This window comes from Coregonus clupeaformis, chromosome 8 (genome assembly GCF_020615455.1).
Source record: "Coregonus clupeaformis isolate EN_2021a chromosome 8, ASM2061545v1, whole genome shotgun sequence".
Taxonomy (NCBI): Eukaryota; Metazoa; Chordata; class Actinopteri; order Salmoniformes; family Salmonidae; genus Coregonus; species Coregonus clupeaformis.
In genome coordinates, this window is record NC_059199.1 from 55,415,220 (window position 1) to 55,438,029 (window position 22,810).

General features: G+C 41.6%; 1 protein-coding gene across 1 annotated transcript; it reads right to left on the minus strand.

Annotated features, from left to right (window-relative positions):
- Positions 1 to 4,571: 4,571 nt before the first annotated feature.
- alox12 (arachidonate 12-lipoxygenase) lies at positions 4,572 to 21,691 on the minus strand. The gene is made up of 14 exons (XM_041882673.1): positions 21,335 to 21,691; positions 16,358 to 16,504; positions 16,047 to 16,248; positions 15,302 to 15,383; positions 15,037 to 15,159; positions 14,585 to 14,691; positions 12,434 to 12,606; positions 7,228 to 7,371; positions 6,947 to 7,150; positions 6,753 to 6,839; positions 6,390 to 6,559; positions 5,751 to 5,973; positions 5,477 to 5,647; positions 4,572 to 5,253 (listed from the first exon to the last, which is right to left on the minus strand). Exons 2-14 carry the CDS (start codon positions 16,502 to 16,504, stop codon positions 5,074 to 5,076), a joined length of 2,013 nt encoding a protein of 670 aa, XP_041738607.1. The 5' UTR covers positions 21,335 to 21,691; the 3' UTR covers positions 4,572 to 5,073.
- Between the last annotated feature and the right edge of the window lie 1,119 nt (positions 21,692 to 22,810).

The window sequence follows — 22,810 nt, forward strand, 5'->3', positions numbered from 1 at the left end:
GCCTATTGGTGTGCATCCAACACGTTGAGGTCAAGGGAGAGGAAGCCACTGCAGACTATTGGCATGCACCCCATACTCCATAAATGATAGGCCTAAGGGTTAGAGTTATGTAATCTTTCGTGGATATATTATGTAAACATAAATCTGACCAAGTTATGCAAGATTTTAACGGGGCCGGCTCCGCTATGGGATTTAGCCCCCTCAGTTCAAACTTTAGCACCATCCGTTTTAGTTTTATTTTACTATATAAAATGATTGAGTGACAGGTGGCGCAAAAAATATATATCCGCTGTGCTGTGTCAGCACAATGGACAGAGCGCAACGCGGTGTGTAGGGGGTCTATGGAAAGCCATTGGGTGGTTAGGTGTGACTCCTTTGGGTTTCCTTAAAAAGCGGGGGAAAACTCACGCCTTCCTACAACACAGAAGTAAGACGCGAGGCTACAGGGCTACTGAAGGCGGTGACGGATCCCGGCTTTAAATGTACAGCCACCATGGTGCACAGAATCCTCAGTCTTCTCCAGCCTCCAAACAAATAGATGGGTTAGCTGACAACATCATGGAAACGATGTGCGCGCTTCCATGGGACAGAAGTCAGCACGTTGTGATTCTGGATGTCTTGTCCAGATTGCTAGCAAGAATGCCAAGAAACTGCAATGTGGGGAATCGTAATTGGCTCGTTTCAGCTCATTTCGTTTTGATACCATGTCTTGTTTTGAGGTGTTTTGACTGATTTCATGTCAATGCTAATATGGCTAAAATGTGCTAGCTAGCTAACCAACAACTGTAAGGATGTATATGAGAGACAACAAGTGCTCATTGTGAAAATGTATACATTTTTCAAGAAACATTTGAGAGTAAATATAGCTAAGCCTACATGTTGTCAACAATCTAAGCCACCCCCTTCTGTTTTGCCCCATAGTTGCGCAACTGGATACTGTCATTGGTGAAATGTCAGAACGATTCAGCAAACGCAACAGCCAACTGGTGGAGGCCCTGTGTGCCCTTGACCTAGAGAGTGTGAAAAAGGTGAAACCACTGCTGGATCTAAGCAAAACAGATTTGGTGGAAGCTGAGTTTAGTGTCGCTCGCCAGTTTTTGAAGACTCAAATCGCCTGCTCTGGCTCCAATGAGAACAAATGGACCCCAATTGATATCCTGCAACGATTCTCTGGGCCTCTCTCCACTATGCCGACCGTGCTTACTGCACTAAAACATGTACTGATTTTTGGGGCGTCCACAGCTACATGCGAGAACTCATTTTTCACTTTGACAAACGTGTTCAGTAAACTCAGAAGAAGCATGCTACACCCGAAGAAAGCTAAACTAATCCAACTGGCATTTGAGGGGATCATACAAGATGATTTCGGGGAGAATGGAATGATCGATTACTCAGGAAGTTCCACAGAGCATCAAGGAAGCTGAAACTAATTTGAAAAGGTAAGATTGAAACAATCTAGTTAATTTTTTATCAAAATCTTGCTTTAGTATGTAGGGCGCTGTCCATGGTACTGATAGAGCGCAGCGAGATTTCGTGCCATTGAACCTGTCACTGCTTGGTCAATTTTGTTGTTGTTGAACTTTTATGTTTATTGTGGTATAGCGTGAAATGAGAATAATTCAATATAATTACAATGCAAGAACCCAAATGACGCCACTGGGTGTAGCTACCTATCGGTATGTGCAGTGGCGGAAAAAGTACTCAATTGTCATACTTGAGTAAAAGTAACGATACCTTAATAGAAAATGACTCAAGTAAAAGTGAAAATCACCCAGTAAAATACTTGAGTAAAAGTCTAAAAGTATTTGGTTTTAAATATACTTAAGTATTACAAGTAAATGGAATTGCTAAAATGTACTTAAGTATCAAAAGTAAAAGTATAAACCATTTCAAAAGTATTGTTTTAAGCAAACCAGACGGCACAGACAACACTCAGACATAATTTACAAATGAAGCATTTGTGTTTAGTGAGTTCGCCAGATCAGATAGGGATGACCAGGGATGTTCTCTTGATAAGTGTGTGAATTGGACCATTTTCCTGTCAAAATGTAATGAGTACTTCTGGGTGTCAGGGAAAATGTATGGAGTAAAAAGTACAGTTGAAGTCGGAAGTTTACATACACCTTAGCCAAATACATTTAAACTCAGTTTTTCACAATTTCTGACATTTAATCCTAGTAAAAATTCCCTGTCTGAGGCCAGTTAAGGTCACTACTTTATTTTAAGAATGTGAAATATCTTAATAATAGTAGAGAATTATTTATTTCAGCTTTTATTTCTTTCATCACATTCCCAGTGGGTCAGAAGTTTACATGCACTCAATTAGTATTTGGTAGCATTGCCTTTAAATTGTTTAACTTGGGTCAAACGTTTCGGGTAGCCTTCCACAAGCTTCCCACAATAAGTTGGGTGAATTTTGGTCCATTCTTCCTGACAGAGCTGGTTTAACTGAGTCAGGTTTGTAGGCCTCCTTGCTCGCACACGCTTTTTCAGTTCTGCCCACACATTTTCTATAGGATTGAGGTCATGGCTTTGTGATGGCCACTCCAATACCTTGACTTTGTTGTCCTTAAGCCATTTTGCCACAACTTTCGAAGTATGCTTGGGGTCTTTGTCCATTTGGAAGACCCATTTGCGACCAAGCTTTAACTTCCTGACTGATGTCTTGAGATGTTGCTTCAATATATCCACATAATTTTCCGTCTTCATGATGCCATCTATTTAGTGAAGTGCACCAGTCCCTCATGCAGCAAAGCACCCCCACAGCATGATGCTGCTACCCCTGTGCTTCACGGTTGGGATTGTGTTCTTCGGCTTGCAAGCCTTCCCCTTTTTCCTCCAAACATAACGATGGTCATTATGGCAAAATAGTTATATTTTTGTTTCATCAGACCAGAGGACATTTCTCCAAAAAGTACGATCTTTGTCCCCATGTGCAGTTGCAAACCGTAGTCTGGCTTTTTTATGGCAGTTTTGGAGCAGTGGCTTCTTCCTTGCTGAGCTGCCTTTCAGGTTATGTTGATATAGGACTCGTTTTACTGTGGATATAGATACTTTTGTACCTGTTTCCTCCAGCATCTTCACAAGGTCCTTTGCTGTTGTTCTGGGATTGATTTGCACTTTTCGCACCAAAGTACGTTCATCTCTAGGAGACAGAACGCGTCTCCTTCCTGAGCGGTATGACGGCTGCGTGGTCCCATGGTGTTTATACTTGCGTACTATTGTTTGTACAGATGAGCGTGGTACCTTCAGGTGTTTGGAAATTGCTCCCAAGTATGAACCAGACTTGTGGAGGTCTACCATTTTTCTTCTGAGGTCTTTGCTGATTTCTTTTGATTTTCCCATGATGTCAAGCAAAGAGGCACTGAGTTTGAAGGTAGGCCTTGAAATACATCCACAGGTACCCCTCCAATTGACTCAAATTATGTCAATCAGAAGCTTCTAAAGCCATGACATCATTTTCTGGAATTTTCCAAGCTGTTTAAAGGCACAGTCAACTTAGTGTATGTAAACTTCTGACCCACTGGAATTGTAATACAGTGAATTATAAGTGAAATAATCTGTCTGTAAACAATTGTTGGAAAAATTACTTGTGTCATGCACAAAGTAGATGTCCTAACCGACTTGCCAAAACTATAGTTTGTTAACAAGAAATTTGTGGAGCGGTTGAAAAACGAGTTTTAATGACTCCAACCTAAGTGTATGTAAACTTCTGACTTCAACTGTACATTATTTTCTTTAGGTGTAGTGAAGTAAAAGTAAAAGTTGGCAAAAATAGTAAAGTAAAGTACAGATACCCCAAAAAACTACTTAAGTAGTACTTTAAAGTATTTTTACTAAGTACTTTACACCACTGGGTATGTGTCATCATAGAAATAGATAACCATAATAGAATGTAGCATTTCTTGGTATCCTATTGCTTTTCGTTGCTGTATATGGAACTGTACGTATTGGAAACGTGTTTATGTTAGGCTGTCATTGCTTAATTGATTACTGGGATCGAATTTGATTCACAGAAGTGTATTGTGCCATATCACAATGTGTTGCTGAACTCATGAGCGAGCGGCATGGTTTTCCATGTTTGAAGCAGGCCTATAGGCCTATTTATTTGGCAAGACAGCTGTGCATGGCTGGATATCACTGTAGGCTATGTTTTGGTTATTTGGATATCCATTCGCCTTTTGTTTACTGTTAATGTAACTAGCCTAAATATAGATTGTGTCACGCCTTTATCAATCTGATATTTTGTTTACCAGCCCTACTAGTTCATACCGCTGTTTTGTTCTGTTCCATTCTTTCGCATTCACAGTTATGTCGGTATTCTAAGCCAAACTGCTATTCAGTATTTTTGTTTGCATGCATGAATAACTAGTTTGCATTATTTTGGTGAGACAGCTGTGTGTAAGGCTGTATTCACATAGGCTGTTTGTAATAGGTGAATTGCCCTATCTATCTTGTTGCCTATATTCATTACCAAAACTGCTTAGCTGTAGGGCGCCGTCCATTGTGCTGATACAGCGCAGCAGAGAGAGGCTACAGATTTCAAAAGCACTCAAAGATCTCAGAGCCTCAGCATTTGAACTTTGTTTACTGTGGTATAGCGTGATTATATAAGCAGAATTCAATATAATTCCAATGCAAGAACCCCCCAAAATGTTTCCCCCTCGCCGATTTCAACTGCCCCCTTAGTCACTTTATCCTGGTGCAGGGTCTGGATTTTAGTTCTGGGTTAACTGAGATAAGGGTTAAGGCATAGTTTGCTGGAGAACTATAGTTGATGGCCTATCCACTGGGCAAAAACTGGTTGAATCAACGTTGTTTCCACATAATTTCAACCCCAAAAAATCAATGTGATGACATGGAAAACTAATTGGATTTGCAAAAAGCGATCAATGTAAGGGCATTTCATCTTTTTTTCACCCAACTTTTAACCTAAATCCAATGACTTGATGTTGAACTGACGTCTGTGCCTAGTGGGATGCTCCTCAGGGGCCCCTGGGCCCCAAATGCGGTAGTCTGGCCCTGCTCCTCAGTAAGTAGAAAAATAATAATGTAAAGACATTGGGGTCTAATCTATATAGTAATGCTGTTCTCGATGCGGCTGGGCAGGAGGAAGAGGTAAGGTAGCTCCAGTCCCTGGTTCTGGCTCAGGATGTGTTCCTCTATATCCTTCAGTTCCTGTCTGAACCTGTCAATCACCTCCTGGGCCTGGGGCTCAGTGAAGTACTGCTCTGGATACTGACCCATTGGGACCTGGAGAAGAGAGGGGGATAGGGGAAGGGAGAGAAAGACAATGAAAGGAGGTGGGAGACAAGGGTTTCATTCAGTAGGAGCAAACGGGAGAAAGCATTTTGAAATGGAAACAAATGTATGTTGAGGTGGTACCACCCCCATTAAAAAAAATATGTGTAACTACTCCCAAGTTTGACTGGGATTCTATGGGATCAGCTAGCGTTAGCGTAACCCTTTAACTTACTGCATCAGGTTGTGGCCGCCCCAGGTGCCATGTGATCGCCATCTCCAAACATGTTTGGCTGACATCAGGCAGGCTGTCCATTATCATCTCCATGGTAACAGCGTCCTTGTCGGTTGGCATGGGGTGACGCATGGTGCACGGGGTGTTGGGTACCCAAGCACACCAGTCAAACTACGTTAAAGAGAGAGGAGTAAGTTAATAGAAGTGTGCGTGCGTGTGAATGTGCATGTGTGCTTGCTTGCTCGCGTGCCTGGTGAGTGTGTTTGTGAAATACCTGTCCATTGTTGGTGGCTGCGTGCTGTGCTGTGCTTGTGAAGATGGCTACACTCAGCAAGGTGACCAGCTCTGCTTTGTTTTTTAGTTCGTTGGACAAGCCAAATTTGGGAACATCGACAAAGCCCTCCTCAGCGATGTCCTTTATCCAGGTCTGTAACTCCGAGTCCTCCACCACATCACTGTCACAATGGTAGTACACAGATATCATCCCTGAGACGAAACTATGGAGAGAGAGAAAAGAGAGAGCGAGAGGGGGGATGGGAAGATGGAGGGAAACAAACAGTGAGGTAGAAATAGAGGGAGAATAAGAGTAGGCTAATTAAAGGACATAATACTATTTTCTCAATGTGAATTTCAGCATGTCCATATTTCAGGCCTAAGCGCATGTCCCCTCCTTGCTTTCCTCTTACAACCTAATAAACAATGTCTCTGTGGTCATAAAGAAGTGGTCACACGGGTATTGTACCTGTGTATTGCGTACCACAGCATCGGACCGTGTTCCATGTAGAAGTAGTCTCTGAGCTTGGTGGCTCTACACCTTATTCCCTATTTAGTGCACTACTTTTGACCAGGACCCATAGGGAATAAGATGCCATTTTGACCACAGCCACATAGGAGTAAAGCAAGAAGTAAAAACCTGTGTATGGCGTCCCACAGCATGAGGCTGTGCTCCCTGTAGAAGTAGTCTTTGAGCGTGGTGGTGCCGCGCTGTTGGAAGTCCCAGCAGGGCTGGAGAGAGCGGTAGGTCAGGACCTTGTACTCTCTCTGGGACAGGACGAGCAGACCCTCCCCTCCTGTAGACACCACCTGGAGGAAGAGAGCAGGATGATGCTGTCAGCTTAGACCACAATGGTGGGAAATCGAACCACTGGTCCACCACTTTCAAAGCTGTCCTTCTATCTGTGTCCCTATGACATTTCGCACATTCAAAGAAAAAAAAAAAGTGACAAAACATGAAAGGGGAAAATGAGCCCTCAAGGAAAGAGAATAGCGAACTGACCCTTTTGAAGATGCCGTCAGCAGAGACAAGCTGAGTGCGTCCCCTGCAGTTGATCTCCAGAGTGTAGCGCAGGTGGGGAGTCAGGAGCTAGAGACAGAGAGAGGGATGAGACAGCAACATACACACACACACACACACACACACACACACACACACACACACACACACACACACACACGCACATACACCCCTACCTTATATACAGGGTGTACAGCGGGAAGTTGACGTAATGTAGCCACACAGAACACTTCTACCAACAGGTGAGTTCTCAACAGGTGTGACAGCAACTGGAACACCTGAAACTCTGAGTGACGGACCCAGATCTTAGCCAGTAGCCAGGCCAGGGGCGGGTCATTAGGCAGGAAAATGGGTGTGTCGAAGCCAGGAGTCTGTCCTAGCTGGAGAAGAGAAGGGATGAATAAAGTGTGTGTTGTGTTGTGTGTGTCTGTCTGTGTGTATGTGTGTCCAGTCCTACCTGTATGGCAATGGGTATGAGTCCCAGGTCAGGGTGTTCATATAGTAGACACAGAGGTGCAGCGATGTACTGTGGTTTCCCCCTGATTACATTTGTGGGAACACCATCCATAATGGCATAGTCAATCAAGTAGATGTTACCAGCCTAGAGATGAAGGGAGGAGAGCAGAAAATCTGTAGAGGCAGCTGAGGCTAGGGTTAGGATAGTATTTCTTTTAGGGGGTAGATCAGCTTTATTGCAGATAGATTGTGGCTTCTATCAATGTAATTGTCTGCATCACTTCCAAATCCCATATATATTTTTTGTAAATATATATATTATTTTCCCCTAACCCTGCCAACCCTCCCCTAATTGGAATAAACTAATGAAATACATTTTCGTTCTTTATCATTTTCCCCTTACCCTACCACCCCTCCCCTAATTGGAGTAAACTAATGGACAACAATACTTAAGCTTCCACTTCTAGCTTATACATAGTACATACATTTCACGGACAGTATATTTTACATTAGTTATCTTTTGTTTGTTTTTAGTCCCAGCCTTCAGCTACTCTCAACCCCTCACATCTATCTCATCCAGTTTTGATTTCTAGCTGCCATATATTTTTCTACTGTGCTGTGATGTTTCACAAAAGTTCTGAACCTTTCTATTCTCATAGTTTCTACAGATTGTAAATTAAAGATAAACACCTTTGCTAAGAGTATTATTATATTATTGATCGATTGACTATGACTTTTCAAATCATCCAGCAGTGCTATTTGCATGTTCGCTCCAAGTAAATGTAGCAATTTTTCAACCATTCCTGAAGCCGCGACCAAAAACAAGCTACATATGGGCAGTACCAAAACAAGTGATTTAATGATTCTGTCTATTCGCAGCAAAATCTGCAGAGCTGGGATGCTTGTATCCCCCATATAGTGCCTTCGGAAAGTATTCAGACCCCTTGACTTTTTCCACATTTTGTTACGTTACAGCCTTATTCTAAAATTGATTAAAACAAAATTTTCCCTCATCAATCTACACACATTACCCCTTAATGACAAAGCAGAAATCGTTTTTTAGAACGTTTTGCACATTTATTAAAAATATAAAACTGAAATATCACATTTACGTAAGTATTCAGACCCTTCACTCAGTACTTTGTTGAAGCACCTTTGGCAGTGATTACAGCGTCGAGTCTTCTTGGGTATATGACACTACAAGCTTGGCACACCTGTATTTGGGGAGTTTCTCCCATTCTTCTCTGCAGATCCTCTCAAGCTCTGTCAAGTTGGATGGGGAGCGTTGCTGCACAGCTATTTTCAGGTCTCTCCAGAGATGTTCGATCGGGTTCAAGTCTGGGCTCTGGCTGGGCCCCTCAAGGACATTCAGAGACTTGTCCCAAAACCACTCCGGCGTTGTCTTGGCTGTGTGCTTAGGGTCGTTTTCCTGTTGGAAGGTGAACCTTCGCCCCAGTCTGAGGTCCTGAGCACTCTGGAGCAGGTTTTCATCAAGGATCTCTCTGTGCTTTGCTCCATTCATCTTTGCCTCAATACTGACTAGTCTCCCAGTCCCTGCCGCTGAAAAACATCCCCACAGCATTATGCTGCCACCACCATGCTTCACCGTAGGGATGGTGCCAGGTTTCCTCCAGACGTGACGCTTGGCATTCAGGCCAAAGAGTTCAATCTTGGTTTCATCAGACCAAAGAATCTTGTTTCTCATGGTCTGAGAGGCTTTAGGTGCCTTTTTGGCAAACTCCAAGCGGGCTGTCATGTGCCTTTTTACTGAGGAGTGGCTTCCGTCTGGCCACTCTACCATAAAGGCCTGATTTGGTAGAGTCCTGCAGAGATGGTTGTCCTTCTGGAAGTTTCTCCCATCTCCACAGAGGAACTCCAGAGCTCAGTCAGAGTGACCATCGGGTTCTTGGTCACCTCCCTGACCAAGACCCTTCTCCCCCGATTGCTCAGTTTGGCCGGGCGGCCAGCTCTAGGAAGAGTCTTGGTGGTTCCAAACTTCTTCCATTTAAGAATGATGGAGGCCACTGTGTTCTTGGTGACCTTCAATGCTCCAGACATGTTTTGGTACCCTTCCCCAGATTGGTGCCTCGACACAATCCTGTCTCAGAGCTCTACGGACAATTCCTTCGACCCCATGGCTTGGTTTTTGCTCTGACATGCACTGTCAACTGTGGGACCTTATATAGACAGGTGTGTGCCTTTCCAAATCATGTCCAATCATTTGAATTTACCACAGGTGGACTCCAAGTTGTAGAAACATCTCAAGGTTGATCAATGGAAACAGGATGCACCTGATTTCAATTTCGAGTCTCATAGCAAAGGGTCTGAATACTTATGTAAATAAGGTATTTATAAATAAGTTCCTTACCTTCTCCCCTTTCCACTTGCCACCTCCTTTTTTGCGGAATCAGTTGGTTGTAATTTTGGATAGAGCAGATATTTCCATATATTTTTGTTAACTGTATGTGTGACAACTCCACCTGTCCTATTTATGATATCATTTACAAAGATTATACAGTTATTTTATTTGTATTTTTTTGTATTTTTTTATCAATGAGTATATTTGAGATTAACCATAATATTTGTTCTGTCTTTTCTGGTGGATTAGGATAGTATTTGCCTACTTACCCACATCATAAACATGCTGTTCCACCGTAGGGCTCTGGTCAAAAGTAGTGCAAGCAGTATATGACTTGTTCTACAGAAGTGGTGTAAATTGGGGGTTGGAATTTGTTTTACATTTGTATCCTATTTCTCCCAAACTTTCAGCACACTTTGTCTGTATTGCATATTTGAAATATTTACCTGAATCCCTTACCACACCACTAACGTTGTCACTACTGAAACATAGTGAAAAAGTTGCAATAAAAAGAGAACTCCAAGCGGGCTTATAAATGTTATTTGCATACCAAATTAACAAAATACCAAAAACATTATTTTTAATCTGATTTTCAAAACCTTTCAATTGAATTTTGAATTGTTCTCTGTAAAATGTTAAATGTTGATTGTATGAATCTGAAACTTGTTGATTGATTGAATTACTTTAGCATGTAATTAGTTATGTTGTTAGATGTTTAAATTATCACTTTACCTATCTTTATTTTGGCAAAATAACAGGTGTTTTGTTGTCAAGTGTCTATCATAGAGATGAATAAAGGACTCTAGATGGAAATAACTTGTTTTGGCATAGAAATTGCCATTGAAGTCTTCCACCATTTAAACACCCACACCAGTAGAAATCCACTTTTTAGAGCTGAAAGACGATGGCCAGAGCTTACCCATGATGTTGCACAATGATTTAAGTCAATAAGTCATCGTTTTAGTCAAAGTATGATACAGTATATTTGGGCTTGAAGTGACATCTGAACTGCCCACTTGGTGCAAATCCATGTGAATGCGGTGTCTTTTCCTATGACATGACATAAACTATTTTCAGCGTACATTTCGTTTCAGGGCTGGGTTTTATTTAAATGTTACCACCCACCAGCATGGCAATGTTTATTAATCAGAAACAGCTACAAAGTTATTCCTCTTTGGACTGAGGTGAGCCAAACAGCCTTGTGTCCACTAAAATATCATAATCCATTGGATCATTTTGTCAATTTGCGCTTTTTCTTTGCTAGTCTATATTTAAAAAATAATATATATATATATATATATATATATATATATATATATATATATATATATGACCATTTTATAAATGGTGTAATTGAGTGATAAGATAGCATTTTGCAAACTCGCTCCCCCCGTCACCCCAAGATTAATGGTAGTCAACTGGGTGGGGATTCCTATGTGTTGGGACTGATCAGCCAATGATCAGAGAGCGTTGTCTTCTTCAAATTGGGTTGCCTATTGTAAACCAGACAGAGGTCAAATCCAGGTGCCAAGACCAAGATTTATACCAGGACATTGGTCCCAAGATCCAGACCCAGTGAGTTGAGACCATAACAAGTTAATAAAAGACCGGATTTATGTGGTCTCAAGACCAAGACCACTAGATCAAGAGTCTATGGGCCCTTTCTTCAATTGTAAGAAACGCAAGTCAACTCGAGTACAGTACAGTACAGTACAGTGCAGTAGAGCACAGTATCGTAGAGTACAGTAAAGAACAGTAGAGCAGGGTACGGTACAGTAGAGTACAGTACAATATAGCATATTATAGATGTCTATGTTTTGGCCAAATAGATGTTAATGTTTGGGCTCTTGAAAGGTTGGAGCCCCTCCTGCTGGCTATGCATCTCAACACTCTACACTTTTTCCTGAAGTGTGCACTTGTCCACTACTCACAGGGTGGTCCTCTGTAGCTCAGGTGGTAGAGCATGGCGCATGCATCTTTAAATTGGAGATGGCCTCAATGGCGCTGATTGTGCTGTCACAGACTCCATAATGGCACAGATACAAAGATGAGACCTCTGTATCTCTATGGTGTTGATTGTTTCGGTTGTGACCGTTTTCGATTTGGACAATTTTGACTTATTTTGGACTTTAAAGAATCTCCATAGCTAACAAATGGCTGGCTAGCTTTCATTATGACATATTTACATCCCAGCAAAACATATATATTTTAGTCCTAAAATCGTACTTGTCATATTTCTTGATATATTAGCGTTCGGTAGTGACACTTAAAAAGACATAAAGATTTACCAACTTGCTCACTCATTTTCTCCAAAATGTTTGCAGACAGACTACTCACCATGTTGCCATGCTGGAGAGGGGTGCAATCCCATCACCTGGTGATATTTGTAGGGTTGTAGTTTAAGGCACCTTAATTCTACAGTCTTTTAAAGTGTGTGTTTTGGTAGTGACATCAAAAGATGTGTAAAAATAACCAAAACAAATAATTAGATCAGTGTCTTTCAATGTAATAATAGAACAACTCAAGATGTTATATTGAAATAAAAGTGTAAAAAAATATATTAATTGCTTTATTTTCAAACATGAAGTTTAGGAATCAGGGTTTGGGACTGGTGTATAAACCATTACTTTGTACTATATTAACTAAATGTTTGTTATTGTCTTGGATTGAATTAGAACATATGTCCTAAATCTGGAGACGTAACTGTTTTTTAAATAGTTTTTTTGGGGTGGGACAGAATAGGCTCTGGTCAAAAGTAGTGCACTATTTTGGAAATAGGGTGCCATTTTGGTACGCAGACAGAAGGACAGAGAGAGGGTGGTCAGATAGATAGATAGCGGGGCCCCACCTTGAGCTCCTTGTCCAGGGTGGTCCTGGGTGCCAACGACCCCTGCACCATGTCTCCAGAGACTGGGAAGTTTCCTGGAAGCTCCTTGCAGCGCTGGATCATGCGGGGGTTTGAACCATTCAGACACTGGTACCCAAAGAACCAATCCTCCTTCCAGTGCTCCATACAGTACTCTGGAACCACAGGGATAATCAATCAATCAATCAATCAACCACATAATGAAAAAAGTACTGTCTGAATGTATCAATAATAAATTCTTAATATAATAATCTATATTACTGTTTTTTTTTATCGCTTTGGTACTATTTTCACAAATGTGGTGAATTTTCAAAACTCCGAACTGGTAACACTTGTAATGCTGCCAGTCTTACATTCAAAACCTTTCATTGTGCATTAATTTTGTTTGTAGACATCTTTCATCACACAACCATTGATACAAAATCTAAGTTTACTGTGAAAAATAATGAGTACATTGGTTTAATCACCAAAACACAACATAATGATATCTTCTCAATTTAGTTATTTTAACAACCAGTTAATCCAATAGCAAAACATTTAAAATACATGTTTCATAATTGCCCTTTGAATGTAGTATGCTACAGTACTGTACATGACTGTGCACTACACTGTTTTCATATTAGGCAATACACTTACACTACCCATTAAAATTGACTGAACATAAAATGTCCATAATTTCTATCCCATGCGTGATCAAAGGTGTGATCATTGCAAACATCTTTCACAATGTAATCAAATGAAAGAAATGAAAGAAACCTTATGTTTAGCAGCACTAGTTTGCATCAAGCCTGTGTTGAGCATTTGGAAATAGGCTCTCATCAAAATCGCAGTGAATATCCTAATTGTTCATGCACCTGGGGAAAAACCTTTTGGCATGGCGAATCCAAGCCTGACAGGTCTGGATTGACATCATTGCATGCCTCATCCATGGCCTGAAGGAGGGTGGTACGCTCATGGGGATGGCAATCGTACATCTTCCACCTGTATTGTAATTGTGTATTGTATTTTACAGTATTGTATTGTACGTATGTACTTGAAACATGTTTAGTGTATAGGGGATGCATTTCTTATTTTGGACTTTCTGGATTATTGGTATTGTATTGATATTGTATTAGTGCAGTGTAGGAGCTAGAAACACAAGCATTTCACTGCACCTGCTGTAACATCTGCTAATCTGTACGCGGCCAATAAACCTTGATTTGATTTGTTACATACAGTACACCTCTGATCTTGTCAATATCAGATTTTTTTTAAACTTACTAGAAGTAAAATCATAAGTAGTCATCATAGTAGTACATTTGAGTATGTATACTTTTTATGTTTATACTTTACAGACATACTGTATATTTGAATTAGTTCTCAAAATCTGTAGTAGACAAACCAGTTTACATGTAGAATCTATAGGTTTACCAAACGTTTAAGTGATCATCAATTAAGAGCAGTCGGATTAAGTAATAGTAAAATGTATTTTAACAAAAGAGAAGAGAATCATATCAAAAGTAATGTGAGCATTGCAATGTGAAAGGCAATTACTTTATATGAACATGTATTGCAATGTGAAACAGTAGATGAAACACTGATTAAGTTTGGTGAAAAAGTGACTGTATGATTTTGTGTGTTGTACTTAGTCAATTGAAAATGTGCTTAGTTTTGAAACAACTGCCTTTTTGATAATGTGTTTTGAGTTTTGGACTAAGAGTTGTGAAAATGTACAACATACTTGTGAAAATTGCACCAAAGCAATACAAAAAACGGTAATATATGATATACTGTATAATGGGACTGAGAGAGTAAATATAGAGAAGTCTTAAACGTAATGTGGGAAAACTAATTGACCATATATTAAATAATTATTTAATCAATTATTTAAAATATTCAAAACTGACTGAATTACGTTATATGAACATGTATTGCAATGTGAAACAGTAGATGAAACACTGATTAAATTAGGTGAAAACTGTTGTTGCATTACTCTGAGGTCTCACTTCCTCAATGTCTATGATTATGAACAGGAAGAGACAGCAATGAAAAGTGTTGGCCTGTACTCTACAACCAATAGCACTGATGCAGTGATGGGCGGGAGGGCTAAAACACTGAATCTAAATATTGTATATTTGTTTCATTGTACTCTACCAGCTATCGGGCTTTTGAGTTTCCAGAAGCATCGTTTAAAGTCCTCCAGATCGTTCCATGACTTTCCAAACCTGATGGCTAGTTTCTTCAGAGACAGCTCTAGAATACTGGGAGAGGAGAGGAGAGGAGTGTGCAAAGCTGTCATCAAGGCAAAGGGTGACTATTTGAAGAATCTCAAATATAAAATATATTTCGATTTCTTTAACACTTTTTTGGTTACTACATGATTCCATATATGTTATTTCATAGTTTTGATGTCTTCACTATTATTCTACAATGTAAAAATAAAGAAAAACCCTTGAATGAGTAGGTGTGTCCAAACTTTTGACTGGTACTGTATGTCTGAGCAAGTGAGGGACATTTTACATTAGATTTAGGGGAAATGTGACCACCATGTGTGAATGTCAATGCGTAAAAATAACATCACACAGAAAAGTGTGTGTGTAACTCACGCATAGTGTAAGGAGCCCTCAAAGTCGCTCCTTTTCTCGTTGTCAAAACGTACGTCCTGATGCAGGTCTGCCTCGGTCTTGGCATCAATACACTTGGGAATCCCAGGAGCCCATGCAGCCCATCTGGATAAACAAGCATAACTGTAAGAACTAGGCTCTCTTTCTGGAGGGATTGGAATTGGGACGTGTGTGTATTCGTATTTCTGTGCATGTGCACCTACGTGTGTGTGTGTGTGTGTAACAACATTTCTGTAATCTTACTGACCTGTATATCTTCTGTCTCTCTTGCAGTTCTGCTTTTCTGTGAGCCAATAGCTGAGGAGAGGTGTCATCACTGAGTCTCTTCGCTAAAGGAGGGAGGGAGAGAGAGAGAGAGAGGGAGAGCGAGAGAGAGGGATGACTAACTCACACATACATGTAACTGCCAAAATAAAGGAAACACTTGAGTAAATGAGGGATACAAATTATATTGAAAGCAGGTGCTTCCACACAGGTGTGGTTCCTGAGTTATTTAAGCAATTAACATCCCTCATGCTTAGGGTCATGTTTAAAAATGGCCAGATGCCCATTATTTTGGCTACCATGGCTAGAAGAGATCTCAGTGACTTTGAAAGAGGGGTCTCAAAGGATCATAGGGGGTTTAAAGGGTGTGTGTGAACACTTATGGGAGTTTTAGGAGTGGCCCCTGAGACCGCATTTTGCACCACCAACAACTAAACACCAAATGATCGAATTTCTATGCCAAGGTGCATTGAAGCAGTTCTGGCGGCTCATGCTGGCCCAACGCCCTGTTAAGACGCTTTATGTTGGGGTTTCCTTTATTTTGACAGTTACCTGTACATCCTTCTCAAACCTCTTCTTGACCTTTACCCTTTGTTTGACCAAATCTAGGACACAGATCTAGGATCAGCTTTCTCACCCCAAAACATAACCTTTATCACTAGTGGGAAAAACGCAAACTGACTTGAGAGCAGTATCTTGAGGGGCAACTTCTTTCCTTTACCAATTACCTGTGCCTTCTCGTATCTCCACCTTGATGTCTCCTATGAGCCAGCGGTAACAGGGGAAGGTGAGGGCTGTACCACCACCTGGTGGCTCCACAGTGACATAGCGACAGAACCAGTTATCCTCCACCCAGTAACGCTGCTTCTCCAGACGAACCAGGAGGAGAGGACCCAGAGGGGCCGGGCTACACACCTTGTACTCATCCACCTGGGGGGTAGGGAGGGAGAGACACCCACACTTTATATTAATCTACCTAAAAATGACACACACACCTTGTACTCCTCCTCCTGGAGCACACATGCCCAGCACTACTCACCGCTCCTCTACAGAAGTCCAGTCCAGGGTTGTCCAGGATTGTTCTCTCACTCTCTCCTTTCTCTCCCACCAGGGTGACATATATGTAGTTATTGGTGCCAGAATACTCTGATGTGCCTGTAGCAACTGTCAGCTTATACACCTCCATCTAAAAACACCGGTACATGCGCACACATACACACACACACACACACAGATGCAGTGAAACACAAGGAGACATAAGCCTGAGGCTGTTGGCTGTATGTCAGAAAACTTCTGAGTGTGATGTATAGGGGCTGAGGAGTCTGGTGTGTCCTCAAACACTGATTTAAGGTCAGTTTAATGTTTATCCTCTTATGGTTAAGACTTGAGGAGGGTAACCTGATCCTAGATCTGTGCCTAAGGAGAACTTCAACCTGGGAATGAGGAGTCTAGGGACATGCATCACTCTCCGAGGCCGACGTGAGTTAAGGTTTTTAATCTGGTCAACACTCGCAAGGCCACAGGGCCAGACAGTATTCCAGGGCGTGTACTCAGTGTATGCGCAGACCAGCTGGCACAGACCCCCATCCACATCGACAGGGCCGCAGTTGAGAGGGTTAAGAGCTTCATGCTCCTCGGTGTCCACATTACTGAGGACTTAATATGGTCCTCTTACAGCAGAACTGTCATTAAGAAGGCATGGCAATGCCTCTTCTCCCTCAGATCCTTAGGAACCTTTACAGCTGCACCATTGAGAGCATCCTGACTAGTTGTATCCACCGTCTGGTATGGCAACTGCACTGCCCGCGACCAGAAGACCCTACAGAGAGTGGTGCGGATGGCCAAGCGCATCACTGGGGTACGAGCTCCCAGCCATCCAGGACGTTCACGCCAGGCGGTGTCTGAGAAAGGCCCGAAAAATTGCCCGAGTCTCCAGCCACCCGAGCCATGGACTGTTCTCCATGCTCCACCCCCGGAATGTGGTACCGGTGCATCAAGGCTCAGACAAACAGACTCCTAAAAAGCTTCTATTCCCTGGCCATAGGACTGTTAAATCGCTAACAACTACTGCTCTCCCTCTCCCACAGACTATCCACACGGACTCTATGCCCATCCTAAGGCCTCTACTCACTTAGACACAACCTACGTTGCTGCTAAAGGGATTATTGATTCGATGTACAGTATTACTCCATTACACTGCTGTCCATTGATTTCCATTACCATTAGTATCTATCTATTTATCCTGCTACTGGTCACTATTACTCCTGTTCACATGTATATATTACCATTAGTATATTACCATAAGTATTTATATACACTGAGTGTAAAAAAAACATTATGAACACCTGCTCTTTCCATGAAATAGACTGACCAGGTGAATCCAGGTGAAAGCTATGATCCCTTATTGATGTCACTTGTTAAATCCACTTCAATCAGTGTAGATGAAGGGGAGGAGACAGGTTAAAGAAGGATTTTTAAGCCTTGAGACAATTGAGTATGTGTGGCATTCAGAGGGTGAAAGGGCAAGACAAAATATTTAAGTGCCTTTGAACAGGGTATGGTAGTAGGTGCCAGGCGCACTGGTTTGTGTCTAGAACTGCAACGCTGCTGGGTTTTTCGCACTTAACAGTTTCCCGTGTGTATCAAGAATGGTCCACCACCCAAAGAACATCCAGCCAACTTGACACAACTGTGGGAAGCAATGGAGTCAACATGGGCCAGCATTCCTGTGGAACACTTTTGACACCTTGTAGAGTCCATGCCCAGACGAAGGGGAACAACTCAATATTAGGAAGGTGTTCTTAATGTGTTTTACACTCAGTGTATTCCTGCTACCAGTCACTTTTCAGCCCTGTTTACATGTATATCCTGCTACCAGTCACTTTTTATATATAAACCTACCTGAACCACTCTAGTACCTCAGCACATTGAATAAGGTACTGGCACTGACCTGGTCCTCTATAGCTCAACTGGTAGAGCACGGCGCTTGTAACGCCAAGGTAGTGGGTTCGATCCCCGGGACCACCCATACACACAACAACAACAACAAAAAATTATGCACGCATGACTGTTAGTCGCTTTGGATAAAAGCGTCTGCTAAATGGCATATTATTATTTATTATTACCTGTATATACTTGCATTCTCATGTTACTTTAACTCTTATTGTATTTCTTGTATGGTTTTATTTTAATGTTTTATTCTATTTTATATTATTATATCTATATTATTATTATTATTATCACTGCATTGTTGGGAAAGAGCTCTCAAGGGAAGAATTTAACTCTACTGTTTTACCTGTTGTATCCTGGACATGTGGCGAATAAACTTTGAAACTTTGAAACTTTGCATGGATTAGTAGCCTACATCAGGCACACAGTTATAGGTGCATACCTGATAGGTACGGCACCCCTCTCTCTAAACAATGGAGAGACTGTGAGCTGAGAAAACGCACCAAAGACTCATAACTTAAAGCTAATGTTTGCTTTTATCTATTTCTTTACAGTGTGTAGCCGGTTTAGCTCTTTCCCTACGGTAAAATCACTTATTAACATTGTCTGCCTCCCAAATGGCACCCTATTCCCTATATAGTACACTACGTTTCAACAGGGCCCATAGGGTTCTGGTAAAAAAGTACTGCACTATGTAAGGAATAGGGTGCCATTTGGGACTCATGCGTAATCATTCATTCTGAGAATGAGGACTGAGTATTTGTGAGAGCTAAGGAGTGGTAGGCCTACTGCCAGTAACAGGGCGACCACCGCAACTCTCTCGCAGTAACTCTCAGTGCTCAGACTGGTCTAAGACCAGAGGGTTGCTTTTAAATCCCCCTAAATGAGTCCCCTCCACGCTCCTCTTTGCCCTCATTCATTCCCCTTTGCAGTCTGAGAGAGGACCATGATTTCACACCTTTTTGTGTGTATGTGGTATTTGTATGATTCTGTCATAACAGCTAAGCCTAGTGGAGTGGTGTAGCTTTTTAAATCAGAAGAAGCTCAAGGAACCTCAGTGACATAAAAACAAGTTGTGAAAGGTTTATTAGAAGTTCAGTTTGACAGGAGAATAAACCAATGAGTGTTGTCAAAAAGCACCCTGGTCAAAATTAGCAAAACAAATTCCTCTATCCATCATTTGGGGAATTTTCTATGCCCCCTGACTGTCTAGGGATTATTAACGAGCTGGAAACGATGAATGTAGGTCCATTAACATTTCTACACAGTTTTGATTTGGTTTAAGTATATTGAGTTCGTCAAAATGTCCCTTCGAGAAATGACTGTGGGCTTCTATGTGTGGTTTTGAGCAAGACATGTTTAAAAGACAATGAAGACAAGGTGGTTGATATGCACGTGCTAAACTTGAGTACAAAGCACAACAGTAGCATTTCCATATTATCTGTTCAAAGACCACAAGACTTTTGCTATGTCGACCATACGGATGCAGATATTTATGACACCATACATGTGATCTGCTTTAGCCACACGCATGACAACAACAGCTACGACTGTAGTTTACATCTATGACCTATGTGAGCACTGATGTTGTACTACACTACATGCCCAAAAGTATGTGGACACCTGCTCGTCGAACATCTCATTCCAAAATCATGGACATTAATATGGAGTTGGTCCCCCCCTTTGCTGCTATAACAGCCTCCACTCTTCTGGGAAGGCTTTGTACTAGATGTTGGAACATTGGTGCAGGGACTTGCTTCCATTCAGCCACAAGAGCATTAGTGAGGTCGGGCACTGATGTTGGGCGATTAGGCCTGGCTCGCAGCCGGCGTTCCAATTCAACCCAAAGGTGTTCGATGGGGTTGAGGTCAGGGCTCTGTGCAGGCCAGTCAAGTACTTCCACACCGATCTCGACCAACCATTTCTGTATGGACCTCGCTTTGTTCACGGGGGCATTGTCATGCTGAACCAGGAAAGGGCCTTCCCCAAACTGTTGCCACAAAGTTGGAAGCACAGAATTGTCTAGAATGTCATTGTATGCTGTAGCGTTAAGATTTCACTTCACTGGAACTAAGGGGCCTAGCCCGAACCATGAAAAACAGCCCCAGACCATTATTCCTCCTCCACCAAACTTTACAGTTGGCACTATGCATTTGGGCAGGTAGCATTCTCCTGGCATCTGCCAAACCCAGATTAGTTCGTCGGACTGCCAGATGGTGAAGCGTGATTCATCACTCCAGAGAACGCGTTTCTACTGCTCCAGAGTCCAATGGCGGCGAGCTTTACACCACTCCAGTCGACACTTGGCATTGCGCATGGTGATCTTAGGCTGCTCAGCCATGGAAACCCATTTCATGAAGCTCCCGACAAACCGTTATTGTGCTGATGTTGCTTCCAGAGGCAGTTTGGAACTCGGTAGTGAGTGTTGAAACCGAGGACAGCTCTCAGCGATCCCGTTCTGTGAGCTTGTGTGGCCTACCACTTCACGGCTGAGCCGTTGTTGCTCCTAGACGTTTCCTCTTCACAATAACAGCGCTTACAGTTGACCGAGAGAGCTCTATCAGGGCGAACTAACTTGTTGGAAAGGTGGCATCCTATGACGGTGCCACGTTGAAAGTCACTGAGCTCTTCAGTAAGGCCATTCTACTGCCAATGTTTGTCTATGGAGTTTGCATGGCTGTGTGCTCGATTTTATAAACCTGTCAGCAACGGGTGTGGCTGAAATAGCCGAATCTACTAATTTGAAGGGGTGTCCACATACTTTTGGTGATGTAGTATCTCTTACATCTCTATCTGTGCACTGTCTGTCCTTCCTGAAATTACTGAACAAAGTAAAGTTCAAGCATCATTCAAAACATTCTATACTTTTCTACCTTACATTTCAGTACTTTTCTACCTTACATTTAAGTAATTTTCTACCTTGCATTCCTATAGCATTCCCTTAAGTAAAAGCCTAGTCCAGAGTCCTTATGTAATCTATTGCAGACAAATGCATTCATTCATATCCATTCAGAATGTGTGTACAGTTTGTTCATCAGACATTATAACAGCAAAAGGAAGAACTTACCTCACTGCTGTTAGGGAAAGAGATAGAACATCCACTGTTTGGCTCCGGACACTTTTCTCTACACCTCTTTCTTTCTCTACCTCTCTCTCGTGTTTATTTCCGTGTCACTAACTCTTCCCCCCATCCGTCCCAATTTCCTCTTCCCTCACTCTCTCTCTCTCTCTCTTTCTTTGTGTAGAGTGCTAATTTTCTTATCTTCTGAAATCTCACACAGAAAGTTAGTCAGTCCACTCTACTGTCCACCGGTTCAGTCATCCAACAGCAATCTGCTACACTTCAAAATACACTTTAATAAAAATCCTCTCTCTCTTTCATTCACACCCTCTCACGACCTGTCCACATTCCCAAGCTAATGACTTTGCTTCTCTCTCTCCCCCTTCCTCTCTCTCTCTCCTTCTCTGTCACGTTGTTTATGTCTACATACCCTCCCCCTCTCTCTCTATTTCTCTCTCTAGCACAAGGAAGTGAAGTACACCGACCTCTATGAGCACATGCAGAGAGATAAGGTATACAAAATATCCCTATGAGACATCATGCAAAACCTAGGAAAAAAATATGCAAACAACCCAACAAGCACCTCTTCTGAACTTACACCCGCATGTAATCGTTTACACACTATAATGTTATATATAATTATAGTGTATTGGATTGTAATTATAGTGTAATATCTGATGTTCTCTTCAGCCATCACCTACAGAGAAGCATAATAAAAAAGGAAATGTATTCAGAGAAAATATGACTTCACAAATTCAAATTAGTTTCTCACAAATGTCAGCATGCATCATGTCACTCTGCTTATAACTTTTCCACATCTAAGACATGTAATAAACTTTACATCTATCTGCAAAATTCGAATTGCCTTACTGAGACTGCCATGTTGTGTTTTGTCCATGATGGATAGATTATGAGCATTGGTGTGGAATGTGTAGACTTGACTGTACAGTTGTTGATACCTTTCCACCTATTGCGCTCCAGCCATTACCATGTGCCCGTTCTCCCCAATTAAGGTTCCACCAATCTCCTGTGGACGAAATACTAAACGTTTGACTACTTTAATACACATAAGTGAATTTGTCCCAATACTTTTGGTTCCCTAAAATGTGGGGGACTATGTACAATAAGTGCTGTAATTTCAAAACAGTTCACCTGATATGGATGAAAATACCCTCAAATTAAAGCTAATTTCAAATCCAACGTGCTGGAGTACAGAGCCAAAACAACAAAAAACGTGTCACTGTCCCAATACTTTTGGAGGTCACTGTATATGCCCAAGCTTTTCTTTGTTTTATTTTACAATTTGTAGGCTATCATGTTAAATATATTGATAAAAATATAAATGCAACATGCAACAATTTCAAAGATTTTACTGAGTTACAGTTCATATAAGGAAATCAGTCAATTGAAATAAATGTATTAGGCCCTAATCTATGGATTTCACATGACTGGGATTACAGATATGCATCTATTGGTCAAAGA